The 17,735-nt window shown below is 39.3% G+C and overlaps 1 protein-coding gene and 1 long non-coding RNA gene across 2 annotated transcripts; both read right to left on the reverse strand.

The window, feature by feature from the left end:
• On the reverse strand, positions 1-4,086 carry LOC109226014 (putative methyltransferase At1g22800). The gene is made up of 8 exons (XM_019390819.1): positions 3,987-4,086; positions 3,219-3,288; positions 2,651-2,712; positions 1,720-1,861; positions 1,546-1,615; positions 1,347-1,411; positions 1,186-1,264; positions 1-213 (listed from the first exon to the last, which is right to left on the reverse strand). Exons 1-8 carry the CDS (start codon positions 4,084-4,086, stop codon positions 1-3), a joined length of 801 nt encoding a protein of 266 aa, XP_019246364.1.
• Positions 4,623-9,570, reverse strand: LOC109225411. Its single transcript, XR_002067911.1, has 2 exons — positions 7,980-9,570; positions 4,623-7,922 (listed from the first exon to the last, which is right to left on the reverse strand). It is a non-coding gene; the product is annotated as an uncharacterized LOC109225411 (long non-coding RNA).

Consider the following 17,735-nt stretch of genomic DNA (forward strand, 5'->3'; position numbering starts at 1 on the left):
TCAAGCAGCGCTGTTGAAACTTAAGACATATTCAGACATGGATTCATGCAATGTACAAGAGGCTCCTGCCAGCCAGTCTACTTGAATATGAGTTTGGAAACCAAAGCACGAAGCAAAACTCTTACCACTGCTATATCGAACTGTATACTCATCAACATCAACCCCTGGAAGAGTAAAGCCTGCTCTAGTCAAGAGATTGCCAGCATCCCGCACCTGCAACACAATTATATATGCTCATTCACATGAATCGTTTACTTTCCTATAAGTTGCTCCTACCACAACCTTTTCTTCATCTAACGAGCAACAATACAACTTTTATTTATAGCTTAAATTACCAACAATGAAGTGATAGCTGACTCTTCACCTACCAGATGGAAATTCTTTACAAAAATAAGACAGATTCTTAGTCCTGTTTCCATTGTTCGCTGTGACGACGATATATAACTGCCTGCTTAAAGTTTCTCCATTCCCAGGGAATGGTAGAGGAGTACAAGGTAAATAACAAGAAATGATATGTTGCTGCCAGAGAAGCAGATAACCCTACTGCAGACCATGAGCCTTTAACGTGTAAGTAGAAAACATTGCACGTTGCATACTGTAGTTGAACAATAATTTTACTGGATGGCCCAGACTGAAATCCACATTTGACAATGAACAAATGCTTCCTCATTCCATATACTCCCCCACTCCTTTTCTTCAAATAGACATTAAGTTAAAACTGAAACCACTCCACGTGCCAAAGTCATACTGCCTTGAACGGAATACTATAGCATTGTGCATCTAAAAGAGAACAATTTTATTATACGGAAACGTTTATAAATTGAAATAAAAAGGAAACTTAACAGAAAAGAAATTTGGTTGACCCACTGACATGAAACAAAAAAGTATGAGCGGAGTCAATTTTACACTACATATAACAAATTCAGCTCATGTAATACGTCCTTACGCGTTAAGACCTATCTTTCCGAAAAATAATCCATGATACAGTGGCCGAAATTGGTCACCGTGCCAAACTGAAATTTCTAGAAGTGTCTGCTGTGAGATCTTATAAACAATAAAAGATTGTTAGACATGCATTACTTTAGGAATCTCGAGATTGTTTCTAGTTTTGACAAGAGCCAATCCTAGCACCTATGAAACAATTACCAAAATCGGTGTCCTATAGCCAAACTTTTTATAACATACTTGGGCCAAGGGTGATAGTCGTGGACGGATGCCCCCTTCACGCTCCATTTGTGCAACAGTGCAAGCTATTCGCAGCTCCCTAAGATGATAGCAGTACGATGACAATTAGACAACTACAGACATAGAGACTGCATGCACTAAATAAAATGGTAGTGAAATACTTCAGTGTTTCTCCGCCAAGAATAGCTGCCAAAAATAGGCCATCTGACTTTAAAGCCAATCTGCACTGGTAGAAATACAGTTATAGTAAGTGTCAATTGGAGATGATGTCATTTTGAGTTCAAGAATAAAATAAAGGAAAATGACTAAGAACTAGAAGGACATCCAATCTGGTTGTATCAGACCAAACACAGCAAGCACCTGTATCATTGCTCCAGGAAGATCATTTGTCCAATGGAGTCCCAAGCAGCTAATGACCAGATCAACAGAACTTCCCATGTGAAACAAAAGTATCAAAAAAGGATGTTATTCCTTAATCCACCAGTAGCTTAATCCCACCATTCATTAAGGAAAGCATCAGATAGTTATACGTACTTTTCTTTCACAGGCAAATATTCTTCATCACCAATAATGTATGATGTTTCAATATTATCATTAGGCATTTGCTGCTCAGCATCTTTACACAATTTTACCATATCACATGATGTATCCATCATTAGTAATTTCTCAATGCCGCCTGAAAAGCAACAGTTTTGCCCATAATCATGCTCTAGCTTCATGAAACAATATAAGCATGTTCATCAAGTGATTCGTGAGGGTCAAATTATTACTCAATCCAGGATGAGCCAATGTTGGTTTGAGCATCATCTTTGGTTGAAGGGCTAATTTCAACTAAAAATTATTAATCTGAAGTGATGGGAAATTAGTGATAGATCAATGAGATCCTTCTTGTCTAATGGAGACATCTTATGTAGTAATGTTATTTTTCTTTTTTGAAAAAATGCAATATAATTTTGTATGAAGTTATAGACAAAGAGAGGATGCCCAAAAAGGTTACGAGGCTAAGTGATGCTAATGGCTTCGAAGAAAAGATCTATTCAGGCATCAATAGGGTATGGATTTGCCTCTTTACAAAAAAAAATGAACAATTAGTTGCGAGCACATTGACTAATCCATCGGGTACCTGCTACCTCCACTAGTACCTGAGTAACTCTGCCTACCAAAACTTAGATAGATAGGATGAAATCACCTAACGCTTCGCCTAGGATGAACCTTCATCTACCAAGACCTTTCACACTTATTGACCACTAGGCCATGCAAAAATTGTTAGATTCTTTTTAATGACTTTTCAAGACCTTGATATGCATATCTACTCATTTCTCTCTCTTTCTTTCTAGTTTTTAATAACAAAGTGTTGGACCAACTTGCGTGCACCTCGTCTATTTCATCCGATACCTGTATCCTCTTACTAATACAAGTACCGGATAATTCTATCCACCACGACGTAGAAGATAAGAAAAATTACCTAATCTTTTGCCTCGGCTGGGATTCGAACCCATCGTCTCAAGAAAACCAGGCCTAAAAGTTCTGTGCAATCCAAATGAATAGAAAACTAGGTCACAAAGCTCAAGCAGATTGCAACAACGGGTGATTTATGTCTTCCACTATAAAGTTGCACATGAAAATGAAACACAAGTTACCATGACTGATCTCTCTTTACTAAAGACTCCCATTGTTTACGACAACATACTTGTGAAATTCTTGCAACATTAATTTATAGCATCAGCGTAGGTGTCCGCAAGAATTTCAGAGTGTATTTGCACTAGTTAGCTCGAGGAAAACAAGATAAACAAATTAGAAATCAACATAGAGCACTAGAAGCTTATCGATTCTCTGGATGCAGACCAATGCAAAAAAAGAAGTTGTCTTTTCTGGGGCCGTAGCAGTCTAGAAAGCACGTTTATACTCCGCAATTGCCCAGGTGAAGTGCAACTCCAGTACTTTTTTTGAGAGACCTTTGTTAATCATTTTCCCAAGAAACTTTTTCAGTCCCTCAACCATAAACCTCTACTCAACATATGAAAATACTAAACAAAGCAACAGAACTTTTCTTAAGTAACTTTTCCGCGAATCGCAAGTCTCCTTTGCTTGGTTTTTTCCCTCCTGAGACCAACATCAATGAATCAATTACAACTCAATTCCACAATAAAGTTAGAGATAGCGATATGAATCCTTTGTAAATATTCTACTCTGTTCGGGCCCAAATCATTCCATGCTTATAAATAATATGCTTTCTCAGGAACATAGGACATTATCTAAAACTAGAGGTCCTCTAAATCTCAAATTTATTCCTATATTTTCACATTAGCCTCTAACCAAATCGAAAAGACTTTTGAAAAAGACTAATCCTAATGTTAGTGAAACATAATGGCTAAACCTTAATCCAAACTAATTAGTATCACATATATGGAATTTTTGTTTCCTTATATTTTGTACTTAGCTAGGTTCGCACAGGTACCAAGAAATTGTAGTTCTTTTGCAACAATACCTCCATGTAATTTTATGTTTATCTCGAGCACCTTCAATCATCATAAAGTTGCATTATGAAATGATTGTGGATGTCTATGAAGATCATGGTTTAAACCATCTTAGTCGATCTTCCCTCATTTCGTGTGTAGTACTTGCGTCCTGTCTCGGAAGTGTCCATTTTCGTCCAGTCCGTGATTGCACATCCATGTTAGCATAGGCACTTCTGCAACACCTATGTCGTGGATATGTTAGGCCTCTCGGTCCCGTATCACATTGAAGGTCTCACCAACAACAACACATTAAAGGTCTCGCCACAGTTCAATAAATGTTACCTTTCACTGTGTCAGGTATCTTCCTATCGTATAGCAATCCCATAGTACTCCTCCATTTCAGCTGTCCTATTTTCATGCTCTTTACTACATCATCTATCATTCTCTAGTAAATTAAGCCTAGATAGTTGAACCATTAAATTACGGCACCAAAATTCCATCTAATTATGCTTCACTTTCATACTTCTTCAAGAAAAACAATTTACTAGATAGGGCAACCCTATAAAATCAAGTATACAACACCGAAGAGAAGTTAAAAGTCCAAAGAAGTAACTTCTTCAAGCTAGTATAATTTTCATAACTTCCATCGCATAAGACAAGTTTAACTACTCCTACACTACAAGAACAACAATAACATATCCAGTATGATTCCACACGTGGAGTCTGGGGAGAGTAGAGTGTACGCAAGACGTTACTCTTACCTTGTGTAAGCTAGAGAGGTTATATGTAATAGACATTCGGCTCAAGAAAAGCACTTTTAAAACAAATTAAAGAAGAACATTAGCAATAAAAATGGAGAACAAGGAGAAGATCAGTAGTAAGATAACCAAAGCAATAAAAGAATAGTAGTAATAGTAGGATTGTAGTAAGACAACCAAAATAAAGGAAACAACAGTAATAATAAAATTGGGGAATAAGTTAGCAATCCAATAACACTAATAACACTGATAAGGAGCATAGGGAGCATATAAGGTGCTCCAAACTACAACCACGCTCTCCAACCGAGAAGAGAGAAATCGCTCGATTATCCACTAACCTTCTACCCTAATCCTTGACCTCCATGCTCCCCTATTTGGGTCATGTCCTCGTTGAGCTGAAGATGTGTCGCGCCATGTATAATCACCTCTCCCCGATTCTTCTTCAGTCTACATCTACCTCTCCTTAGAACTATTACCGCCGCCAACCTCTCGCACCTCCTCACAAGGACATCTATGCTACTCTTCTTCATATGCCCAAACCATCTCAGTCTCGCTTCCGTCTAACTGATTAAAATTGCATTATTGATACGAACTATGAACCAAAACACGGATATGACAAAATACGCGGAATCAACAATAAGAGCTAGACCTACAATTGATTGGAAGAACAAGAACCAATTAGGCTATGAAGCCTAATTACCTCTACGAACACAATCTATGAAAACCCTCAAGAGATAGACAACTCTTGAAAACCCGGATAAAGTAATTAAGCAATTAATTCACTACTAATTGTTCACCAACTAAGATTAATTTAGCACTAATGAAAGCATAAACAAAGCAATAGAGGAATTAAAGGTATAAACATAAATGCATTAATTAAAAGATAAGGAAAGAGTGTGAGGCTTGCATGTCTTCAAGATTTATCATTCATCAAGTCTACCTAAAATAAAAGCCTTAAGGGCTATTTATACTAGAGTGGGCCTTGCAAAACCAAGAAAGAGGCAAAGATAAGTATCAAGCCAATCACAATCAAAGTATTGTATGTCCAAGCTAAAAGATCAGAGATCACAATCTTGTACTCAAAAGTGACACTCTTATGATATAGCCAAGTGTCGCAATCTATAAAGAACACATCTCCATTACTAATGACACAAACTTGACTATAAGAAAAATAATAAATCATGAGAAGAATTAAGAGAGTGTAAAGTTTCATGCTTCCAACAAAACCACAATATTGTCAAATCCTCAACAAAGTGCACACTTTTATGGTATAATCAAGTGTCATAAGAAGGAATAAAAATCATACTCTCCAACTCAAAGAAAGACACTTCACCATGATAAGAAGCAACTCCGTGGTCAAACACAAATTTTAATCTCCAAATATCTACACACCTTCCAACAACTTCACATGACAACTTAAGAGATATGCCATGCTCATCATGAATCATCATATAAAGAATATCATAATACTCAAAGTTAAAACTCTTTACCTCAATGCCCTTAGATAAACACAAAATAAGCATAAGCCAAACGTACATACCGTTCTTGCTTTTGGGAAAAACAAAAAGCTCTTGATAAAAAGTATGCCAAAGTGTTAGTTCAAGGCCTTTCTTAACCTTAACAACTTTCTCATGTTGAACCTTCACAAAAAAATCAATAAAGTTAGGTTCTTTTTGCTCAAAATGGTCACTCAAAATACCAAAAGAAACATTCTTACCTTTTCTCATCGAAGCATTGGCAAAATCCAACGAGAATGTTCTTTCAAAAGTAGGAATAAAATAAGTAAAGCAATAAATACTAGTGCTAGCATCAAAAAATTTACATTCCTTTTCACACTCAACAAAATCATCACATAAATATGCATAATAGTCATCAAGATCAAATACAAGAGAAGTTAACTCATTGGAATACAAATGGAAGTTTTTCTTTTATATTTATGTCATTAGAAGTAACTTGTCACTCTCGAACAAGGTATCTCCAAACTCACATTTGCTCATTTCACCATAAAAATTGAATCTTTTTGCCAAAAGAATGAAAATAGAATCAAAAGAATCATCAACACATTCTTCTTGACTCATTTCTCCATAAAGGTCAAAACTTTCTTCTAACAAAGTTAAAGTAGAGTCAAAAGAATCATCACATGCATCATCCCATAAAGGTGGGGTATCATAAGATTCAACATCACACAAATCACTAGCTAGGGATTCATTAAACAAAGAACTAGAATCGTCCAATAATGCGCAAGCACTCCTAGCTAGTTGCAACCCAAAACTGTTTTTCTCATTGCAAGATAAAAAAGTATCAATATCATAGCTATATTTCAAACTCAAAGTGTCACCACAATCAACTAAAGTATCACGAGTAGAAGGATGAGCTATGTTACCTTGAAGCTCTTCTAAAGTGAAATTCTCTTTACCTTGAACTTGCTCATTAAATTTCAAAAGTTCTCTCGAAAAGGTAGCTTGATCTTCTTCCAAGTTCGTCAAAGTAGATTGAACTTCAATTAATGGCTCACCTCCAAAAGTTCCTTCACAAGATACAAAACAACTAGAGAAAGAAGAAAGGTTGTTAGCATTAGAATAAGGAAAAATTTCACTCTCTTTTTGTTTTCCTTCTTTCTTGTCTCTCATTTTCTTTTTAAGCTCTTCACTCATTTCTTGTGACAACTCACTCACTTCACTCCATACTTTCCCTCCTTTATCCACTCTAGAGTTGTCACTTTTCTCTCTCTCACTACTCTCTATCTTTTGTCTCTCATCCTTACTTTTTCTCTTTTGCATTTTTCAAGGACGTTCTCAAACTCATTTGGCCTCTTCCCCTTTGGTTCACTTTATCCCCCCTATATTTATCATGGAAAACTTGTTGGATGTTGTCAACTCATTCAAGGTGGTCTCATGATCATATTGAAAAAGTGGGTTGTTAATCATTTGAGGCTCTTGAGGTGGTATGGGTGGTGGAGGAGGGAGATTGTCCCTCCTTGGTGGTGCTTGAGGCATACGTTGGGGAGCTAAATTCATTGGTGGTCGAGGTTGGGTCATTTGGGTGGTGGTATTATGGGTATGTGTGCTTGAGGTGTAAATGGTGGTTGGTGTACTTGTGGGTAGGACACTTGGGGTGGTGGAAAGTAATCTTGGTGGGGTTGTGGTGGTGAAGAGTAAACTTGTGGTGGAGTGTGATAAGGTTGAAGTTGAGGTACTTGTGGTCGAGGATGTGTGGTTGGAGGTTGGTAGGGGATAGGTGGTCGGTAGTTTGGTGGAGGAAAATAAGGTCCCTTTGGTGATTGTGGTTGCCTTGGTAAGTTTTGTGGTATTTGGTTGGGTTGGTGGAGTTGCAATTTTTCCCTTTGAAGCATTTCTCGCACTTGTGAAGGAGAGGGTGTAGTAGAGGAATTAGTAAGCGTCATACTATGCTCCCTTCCTTGTTGCCTCAAGTGAGATTCCTCTATCATGGAATTCAACCTTGCATCCGTTTGGTGTTGCCGTATGCTAATATTGGTAACCTTCTCACTTAAGTTGGTAACCTTCTCACTTAAGTTGATAACCTTCTTGCTTATGTCATAAAGCATAGAGTTGGTAACCTTCTCGCTTATGTCATAAAGCATAGAAACAACATCATGCATCGGAGTCTCACTCCGTGGATCACAATTAGGAGTAAAAGTTTGTCCGTACTCCATGATACCTACAAAATGAGCAAACAAGTTAGTAGTAAAAGTCCTCACCAACTCACTTGATATCGCTCAACCCTCGTGTATCGCACTTTGCACCAATTGGCTCTTGCGTGCTCAATGTCCTATTCACTCTTGCCTTTTTCCGCTCAAGTAGTGAATGTCAAAATTGCTAGCAAACTTAAGTTCCAAGGTTTCACAACAAGTACCAACCGCTTCGGGGTGGAGTGGAAGTTGTGTATTCACAAGGACGCACAATTAAAAGCAAACGGACTTGAACCAAGCAATTCGCAACGAAATTAAAAGACAAAAGCACGAAACAATTGGCACGAAACAAAATTAAGCACACAAAGAACTATGTTAAACTTAATATGAACTAATATCAAGTTTACACTAGTTTAGAGCACAATAAAAAGTTGACAGAAAACTGAAACTAATTTAGAGTTAACAATCAGAGTTTCTCGGTAAAACTGTGCGACCACTGTAGCTCCTAGTTTTCTGAAGTTTCCTGAGCATTCCCTGGACCTGAATTAAACTTGAAACCACTGTGAACTACAATTCTGTTAAACAACTAAAACAACTGGGAAAAATTAATCTGTAGATGTGCAACTGATGCCCAAAATAGCAGGAACAATGCTGATTTCGAGGTTAACAACTTGTGCAATTTATGCTGTTAAACACCGCTCAAACTTAGGTTCACAAGCTCAAAGAATCTCAAACTTAAAACCTTTTCAATTTCAGTTGCAGTTTCCACAAAGCAGAATAACCACAAAGTGCAAAAAAAATTCAGCTGAAAACAGTCAACAAAACTGCAGAAATTGCTGAAACAGCGCAAATATCAGTGGCAGGAATAATACAGATTTTCTTTGCTCTAATGCTAGTCCAAGGCTTCAGATTTTAGAAGCTCACAGATGTAGAAACAATGCTGAACTCTCAGTCCAAACTGTGCAGATTTTGCTGCTCAAACACTCCTCCAAATTGATGCAATTAGGCTGTCAAACATATGCAGAAGTCTGATCAAACACTGCTGAAACAGGGCAGATTTACTGCTCAAAAGTGTTGGATTTCCAGCAGCCTAAACCATTTGTTTGTTGCTGCAATTTCTGGACAACAAGAAGTAGCTAAAGAGCTGGTGTGATCTGAGCATACAATGCAGAAAGATGTTGCTAAATGCTGTCCCAAACAGTGGTTCTTGAATGCAGAATTACAACTCAACTTTGGCTCTCCAAAACTAATTCAATTCAACTGAAAACTTGACGACAAACTCTCGATCAAAATTCAACAGCAACAAGAATGAAAAATGAATTTAAGTCTTCGAGTCAAGCACTCGAGCTCCAAATGAACAGTTGCAATCAGTTAATTCAAGCAATAAACAACACGAGTCGACTTGAATGATTCAAGCTAATTACCTCAGAGAACAAATTCTCTCCAAAATTTCAGAAATCAGAGATGGAGCTCATTTTTTTAAACTCAAGGAATCAAACCTGGTTCGTGTGACNTCCTTTACATGATGGATTTTACACATGGTCCAGAGATGATAATAAGTTCCAAGCATCAAGAACTGACAGATTCCTCATGTCAATAGAATGGGATGAAGTCTTCAGAAACATCAGGCAGAAATTTTTGACCAAAGCATTTTCAGACCACAAACCTTTGATGCTGAAGTGCGGCGATTGGTAGCCAAGTAGCACATAATTAATTTCGAAGATATGTGGCTAAGGGCTGAAGATTTTCTTGAAAGTGCAAGAACGGTGAGATGGATATGCGGTCAGTGGTACTCATGATTTTATCCAGGCACAAAAACTCAGACTTCTAAAGACAGACATAAAAAGGTGGAACAGAGAAGTTTGGCAAACTGGAGGAACAAATGACAGAATCTGTAGGAGTGTTTGCCATGGATCAGTGCCTAGCAATTGTTTGATAACCGTGCGTTCAGGCCAGCTTGCTGGCACCTCGACTATTCCATGGGGTACCTGCTACCTCCCACCAACACAGGTATGGGGTAATTGTGTCCNATTAGTTTCTAGACACGACCATGAAATCAGAAGAACCCAGCCTGTCTGTTCTTCGCAGATTCCGTTTGAAAGTTTTCTGACCAAAATCGCATCAAATCAGTTCCAATCAAGCTAGAACTACGAATGCAACTTCCCAACAGGTGTAGGGATGAACCCCAGTGACTAATCTGAACAAACACTCACGAAATCAACGAACCCTAGGCCGTCTTCTTCTTCGCACAATCAGCTCAAAATTTCGAACCAAAAACTAGTAAATCAGTTCAAATCAAGCTAATCCTTCCGATGCAGCTTTAAAATGATGTTTCCAACTAGATTCCCAAACTCCCAATCGAATTCAAACTCAAATCACGGAACCGGAATAAAAAATTCCCAAAATCGCTTCTGATATTCGATGTTAGGGTTCGGAAGCTCAATCCCAGCTTACCCAAACTCAAACCAGTAATACTAGCTCAGATAATGAAGGAATTCAGAAATTTCAGAATTTAAATCGAGCAAGAGAACAAGGAATTTCGAGTTTCTCTTTGGAACAGACAAAGGAAGAACAATGAGATACAATTCCTAATTCAAACACGGATGAACAGTAAACTTTCTATTTTTTTGGAATTTTTCATTTTTTTTTTCCAGATTAGTTGAGCCAAGGATTGATAGAACAATCCAAAAGCTCCGCTATAATACCAAGATGAGCTATACCTACAATTGATTGGAAGAACAAGAACAATTAGGCTATGAAGCCTAATTACCTCTACGAACTCAATCAATTGTAACTCTAAGCTATGAAAACCCTCAAGAGATTGACAACTCTTGAAAACCCGGATAAAGTAATTAAGCATTCACTACTAATTGCTCACCAACTAAGACTAATTTAGCACTAATGAGAGCATAAACAAAGCAATAAAGGAAATGAAGGCATAAACATAAATGCATTAATTAAAAAATAAGGAAAGAGTGTGAGACTTGCATGTCTTCAAGGTTTATCATTCATCAAGTCTACCTAAAATAAAAGCCTTAAGGGCTATTTATACTAGAGTGGGCATTTGGCTACAAATGACTAAAATACCCCTAAGCAAATTCTAAGGAGCTTAGTCAATTATTACAAGTATAGTCTTCTTGATCTTGACTCCTTTAAAGCACTCCAATACTATGATGTTGACTTGGAAATTCTTAGGCATGCTCATCCAGCATGTATCAATTATTTTCCTTCACAATTTTGTTACCAAAACAAAAGCTTGATCTTTTCATAAAATATGTTAAATATGAAAATTTTGAATTGAGAAGTCAAAACTAAGTAATATTAGGAAACAATACTTAAAAATGTGCCTCAAGAAACTTTTTTCTCACCACGTCCGCGCAATAATCATCTGATAGCTTCCAGAGAACCCCTTGTCACGATCCGGATCTCCCACCCTCGGGAGTCGTGATGGCGCCTACTCGTAGAAGCTAGGCAAGCCACGGACTTAAAAATCTTTAAACTCTTTTGTTTCTAATTCCTTTTTAACCAATTAAATTAACAAAAAATAAACAATTAAATAACAGCGGAATATGAAATTTAGCGGAAGTCTTAGATAAATATAAAACTGAATCATCCTGAAGACCAACACATGCCTCTAACCAGAACCTGGTGTCACAACCACAGACTGTCTAGGATTACTACAAATAAGTGTTTGAAAGAAAAGAACATAGTCTGTCTCGAGTACAAATGACAACAGAACATAAAACTGATAGAAGAGACGCCGGGCCTGCGGACGCCAGCAGGGCTACCTCGGAGTCTCGGTGGACTGAAGGATGGCTCCCGATCTACTGTTGATGATCAAATACTGCTCCGGGATCTGCACACAGTGCAGAGTGTAGTATCAGCACAACCGACCCCATGTGCTGGTAAGTGCAGTGACGAGGCTAGGACCAGACTCCAGATAAACCTGTGCAGTTATATATATATAACGAAAATAATACAGAACCTCAAGAGAATAATAAGGAAACCAACAATTTAACTCTAGCACGGATAAGGAAAAATAAAGGCATATTTCACTTTTAGTTCACATCTCGTTGCAGGCGTGCAACCCAATCCCATTTCATCAATCTTGTGGTAGGCGTACCACCCGCTCCCATTCCATAAATCTCGTGGTAGGCGTACCACCCGCTCCCATTTCATCATAACTCGTGGTAGGCATACCACCCTCTCCCATTTCATCATAACTTGTGGTAGGCGTACCACCTGCTCCCATTTCATCATAATTCGTGGTAGGCGTACCACCCGCTCCCATCTCAAGCCAACACAAAATCATAATAAACTCCCGGCAAGGGAACAAAAGCAGCATAACAATTTCCCAGCAAGGGAACAACAATATCAAACAACCATGCCGGCAAGGGGGAATCAGCTATAACCAATCCTAGCTCAACTCCTGCTCAGCTCAATTAATACCAATACTCCAGTATAAATAAAGTCCACGAGGATAAACTAAATCCTTACTCAATATCAAGAGTCATCAATTAAAGCATCCGAAGTGTCATCTAAAAACACAACAACTATCAATTTAAGACTCACGGTCATGCTCGACACCAACGTATAGATACTTGTCACCATGCATATACGTCGTACTCAACAAGAAGCAAATAGCAAGTATGACTCAACTCCTAATCCCTCAAGCTAAGGTTAGACGTTACACTTACCTCGATGCCTTGAACACAACTCAAGTCTCAATTATAGCTTTACCCCTTGATTCCACCACCAATTCGCTCGTATCTAATCACAAAATTACTTAATTACATCAATAACCCCAATGCATGAAAATGAGTTTTTCAAAGTTTTACCCAAAAAGTCAAAAATCGCCCCCGGGCCCACGTGGTCAAAACCCGAGGTTCGAACCAAAACCCGATTACCCATTCCCCCACGTACTCAAATATTTAATTTGTTTTGAAATCGGACCTCAAATTGAGGTCCAAATCCCCAATTTTTTTAAAAGATGTTAATGATTGAAGGAAATGAGTAAAAACTAACTTACAATTGATTTGGAAGAAGAGTTGGTCTTGGAAAATCGCCTAAGTGTGTTTGGGTTTGAGAAAATATGAAAAATGAAGCTCAAAATCGTTCAAGTGTAAAAATTGCAGGTCTCAGTTATGGGAAATGCAAACAAAGGTTCGCAATTGCGAACCCCGATCTCTGCAGATGTGGGAATTGCGAAACAGGGTTCGTATTTGCGAACCCTTCAGAAATCCCAATTTTTCGCATTTGCGAAACAATAGTCGCATTTGCACCTTCGCATTTGCGAAGAAGAGATCGCATTTGCGACCGCAGAGGATTTAGGCGGGCATCGCATTTGCGATGCATGGCTTCGTATTTGCGAGACTGGCTTCGCAAATGCGAAGCCTATAGATCAGAACAGACCAACTATTTTTCAAAGTCCAAAAATGCACCCGTGGCCTGTCCAAAACTCACCCGAGCCCTCGGGGCTCCAAACCAAATATACACACAACCTCAAAAACATCCTACGAACTTATACGTGCGATCAAATAGCCAAAATAACATCATAAACGTCGAATTAAACCTCAAAATCCATGAATTCTTTCAAACTTCATAAAACATTAATTTTTTCCAATTTAGGTCCGAATCACGTCAAACGATGTCCGTTTTTCTCCAAATTTCACAGGAATGACTTAAACCATATATAAGACTTGTACCGGGCGCCGGAACCAAAATACGGGACCGATACCAACACGTTCTAATCAATTTTCATTTCAAATTTCCTTAAACAATTTCAGAAAACAATTTTACAAAAAAAATCATTTCTCGGGCTTGGGACCTCGGAATTCGATTCCGGGCATACGCCCAAGTCTCATATTTTCCTTCGGACCCTCCGCGACCGTCAAATTACGGGTCCGGGTCCGTTTACCCAAAACGTTGACCAAGGTCAAATTTATTCATTTTAACATCAAAACTTAGCATTTTTCACAGAATTTTATATTTAAGCTTTCCGACTATGCGCCCGGACTGCTCTAAATGAGGTTTTCAAGGCCTCGGAGTCATAGAATTTAATTAACACAGGTGATGACCCTTTGGGTCGTCACATCTTTAGCACAATTGGGTGTCCAAATAATGCAAGCAAAATTGGCTCAAGTCGGGTATTACTATCTCTAGGTTTAACCCTTTAATTAGGGCTATCAATCTCTTGAATGCACCCCAATTCCTTGTTAGCCTGAATTTCCTAGACTTAGACTCTCTTTCACAAGAAGAGTATAAGTCATATAGGCACGAATGAATGTTTGCAACCACCAATTCAACAATTAAAGCATGAATCGAGCTAAATATCATTAACCCATAAACAATTAAGCCCTAAAATTGAAGACCCTTTAAATACCCACACTAGGGTTGGGTCACAACCCTAACTAATGGGTTTAGCTACTCATAATCAAGGTAGAAATTAAAGATGGAGATGAAATATAACCTATAAAAAGTAATTACAAGAATAAAATCTAAGATTAATGGTTAAAGATGCTCTAAATTATTACTCAAAATAGCTAAGTACGGCGGTTCATGTATTCCTCAAAACAAAAACTAACCTAAAAATGTGAAAAAGAACTATTTATACACAACTAAAATTTTTGGACAAAAATACCCCTACGGAGGTTTTGCTGTCAGCGGAAAATTGGGCGCCTCAGCGCTTGGACTTTCGCGGCCGCGCAAAAGCGAGCGCGGACTGCGTTTCTTCCATCTTGAACTGGGACTGGGCTAGATTCCGCTGGGAGCGTAAAAATGTCCGCCTCAGCGTTGGCTTTAGTCACGGCCGCGTAAAATGTTCGCGGGCCGCGTTTCTCAGTTAATCTCAAATTTCCAGGGTCTCTGAATCTCTTTTTTGCCCTCAGCATAATTTGCACCGCGGCAGCGTCAATTGTTCCGCTACCGCGCTATTTCATTGCGGTCAGCGATGTCTGTTGTGCCCCAAAATGCCTCTCTGAATCTATATTCCGCTGTCAGCGTAATTGTGCACGCCCCAACAGTGAACCTTCCGCAGCCGCCCTTTTCCTCTACTGTCAGCGTTTTTATTCCAGCTATGAACTTGTGCAGGTTTTAACTCCTTTATGAGTTGGTTACGACTTTCTTGCTTCATTTTGATCAAACACTACAGACAAGCACAATAAGTTAGTTTTCGGGAATACTTTTACACATTTTTGATCCAAAACCTAAGCAAAAAGGAGCATAAGATAGGCTAGAATCCCTAGTTATCAGTTGTACTGATACTGCACTTTGCACTTTCTATGCAGATTTTGGAGCTGGTTGTGGCTGATCAAGAGGTCGGTTGCAGATACTTCACCTAGGAGATCCAAGGTAGTCCTGCTGGCGTCCCCTTCTATTTTCTACTTTCCTGTTTTTTTTTCTTTCGAGACAGATGTAATTTCATTAAGCCCAGTATTTGTAGCAATTCATAGTATGTTCGTGGATTGTGACACTAGTTTCTTGGTGGTAACAATTTTCGGTATTGTTAATAGTATAGAGATAATCAGTCACCTTATCATGCTATATTGGACTGTCACACCAAGACTGTGACCTTAGTCTTGCCTGGGTTACCTCGACTAGAGTGGAGAGGGATTCCTGGCTATTCTTCCAGTAGGGTTATATCTTATATGAAGGCTCGGCATATGGTCGAGAAGGGGTGTTTAGCTTACTTGGATTATGTTTGTGATTCTAGCGCAGAGGTCCCTTCCATGGATTTCGTACCAGTTGTTTGTAGCAGACCTGCCGGGGATGCCACCCGACAGGGATATTGACTTTTGTATTGATTTGGCTCCGGGCACTCAGCCCATTTTCATTCCGCCATATCGCATGGCCTCGCCACAGTTGAAAGAATTGAAGGAGCAGCTGCAGTATTTGCTTGATAAGGGCTTTATTAGACCTAGTGTCTCGACCTGGGGTGCGCCGGTGTTGTTTGTAAAGAAAAAGGATGGGTCGATGAGGATGTGCATAGACTATCGGCAGTTGAACAAAGTCACCATCAAGAACAAGTATCCATTGCCGAGGATTGATGACCTATTTGATCAGCTTCAGGGTGCCAAGGTGTTTTCAAAGATCGATTTGAGGTCTGGCTACCATTAGTTGAGGATTAGGGCATCCGATGTCCCTAAGACAACTTTTCGGACTCGATACGGGCATTATGAGTTTCTAGTGATGTCATTTGGGTTGACAAATGCCCTAACAGCATTCATGGATTTAATGAACCGGTGTTCAAGACCTATCTGGATTCCTTTGTGATTGTTTTCATCGATGATATCTTGATCTACTCTCGCAGTAGAGAGGAGCACGAGCAGTATGTTTGAATCGTTCTTCAGACTCTGAGAGACAGCCAGTTATATGCTAAGTTTTTGAAGTGTGATTTTGGTTGAGTTCGGTTGCTTTCTTCGGTCACGTTGTATCAGCAGAGGGTATTCAGGTGGATCCTAAGAAGATTGAGGCAGTCAAAGACCCACATCAACTACAGAGATCCGGAGTTTCTTGGGTTTGGCGGGTTATTACCTTCGGTATGTGGAGGGGTTTTCATCTATAGCAGCCCCGATGACCAGGTTAACCTAGAAGGGTGCCCCATTCAGATGGTCGGACGAGTGTGAGGCGAGCTTTCAGAAGCTCAAGACAGCTTTGACTACGACACCAATGTTGGTGTTGCCCACAGGTTCAGGGCCCTATACAGTATACTGTGACGCATCTCTTATTGGACTTGGTACGGTATTGATGTAGGGTGGCAAGGTTATTGCATACGCTTCGCGATAGTTGAAGATTCACGAGAAGAATTATCCAGTTCATGACTTGGATCTAGCAGCCATTGTTCACGCACTGAAGATTTGGAGGCACTATCTATATGGCGTGTTGTGTGACGTGTTCACTGATCATAAGAGTTTACAGTATTTGTTCAAGTAGAAGGAACTCAATTTGAGGCAAAGGAGGTGGTTGGAGCTATTGAAAGACTATGATATCACCATCTTGTATCATCCAGGGAGGCTAATATGGTGGCCAATGCTTTGAGTAGGAAGTCGGCTAGTATGGGTAGCCTTGCATATATTCCAATCGGTGAGAGACTGCTTACTTTGGATGTTCAGGCTTTGGCCAATCAGTTCGTGAGATAGGATATTTCTGAGCCCAAGCGTGTTCTAGCTTGTACAGTTGCTTTGTCTTCCTTATTTGAGCGTATCAGAGATCGGCAGTATGATGACCCTCATTTGCTTGTCCTTAGGGACACAGTGCAGCACGGTGATGCCAAGCAGATTACGGTTGGAGATGATGGAGTTTTGAGGATATAGGGTCGTGTTTGTGTGCCTAATGTGGATGGACTTCGTGAGTTGATTCTAGAGGAGGCCCACAGTTCCCGGTACTCTATTCATCCGGGCGCTGCTAAAATGTGCCAGGACTTGCGACATCATTATTGGTGGAGGAGGATGAAGAAGGATATTATTGCGTATGTAGCTCGGCGTTTGAATTGTCAGCAAGTAAAGTACGAGCATCAGAGACCTGGTGGTTTGTTTCAGAAGGTTGAGATTCCTGAGTGGAAGTGGGAGCGTATCACTATGGATTTTGTTGTTGGACTCCCACAGATATAGAGGAAGTTCGATGCAGTATGGGTTATTGTGGATAGGCTGACTAATCATCGCATTTCATTCCTGTGGCAGTTTCCTA

This window comes from Nicotiana attenuata, chromosome 5 (genome assembly GCF_001879085.1).
Source record: "Nicotiana attenuata strain UT chromosome 5, NIATTr2, whole genome shotgun sequence".
Lineage (NCBI taxonomy): Eukaryota > Viridiplantae > Streptophyta > Magnoliopsida > Solanales > Solanaceae > Nicotiana > Nicotiana attenuata.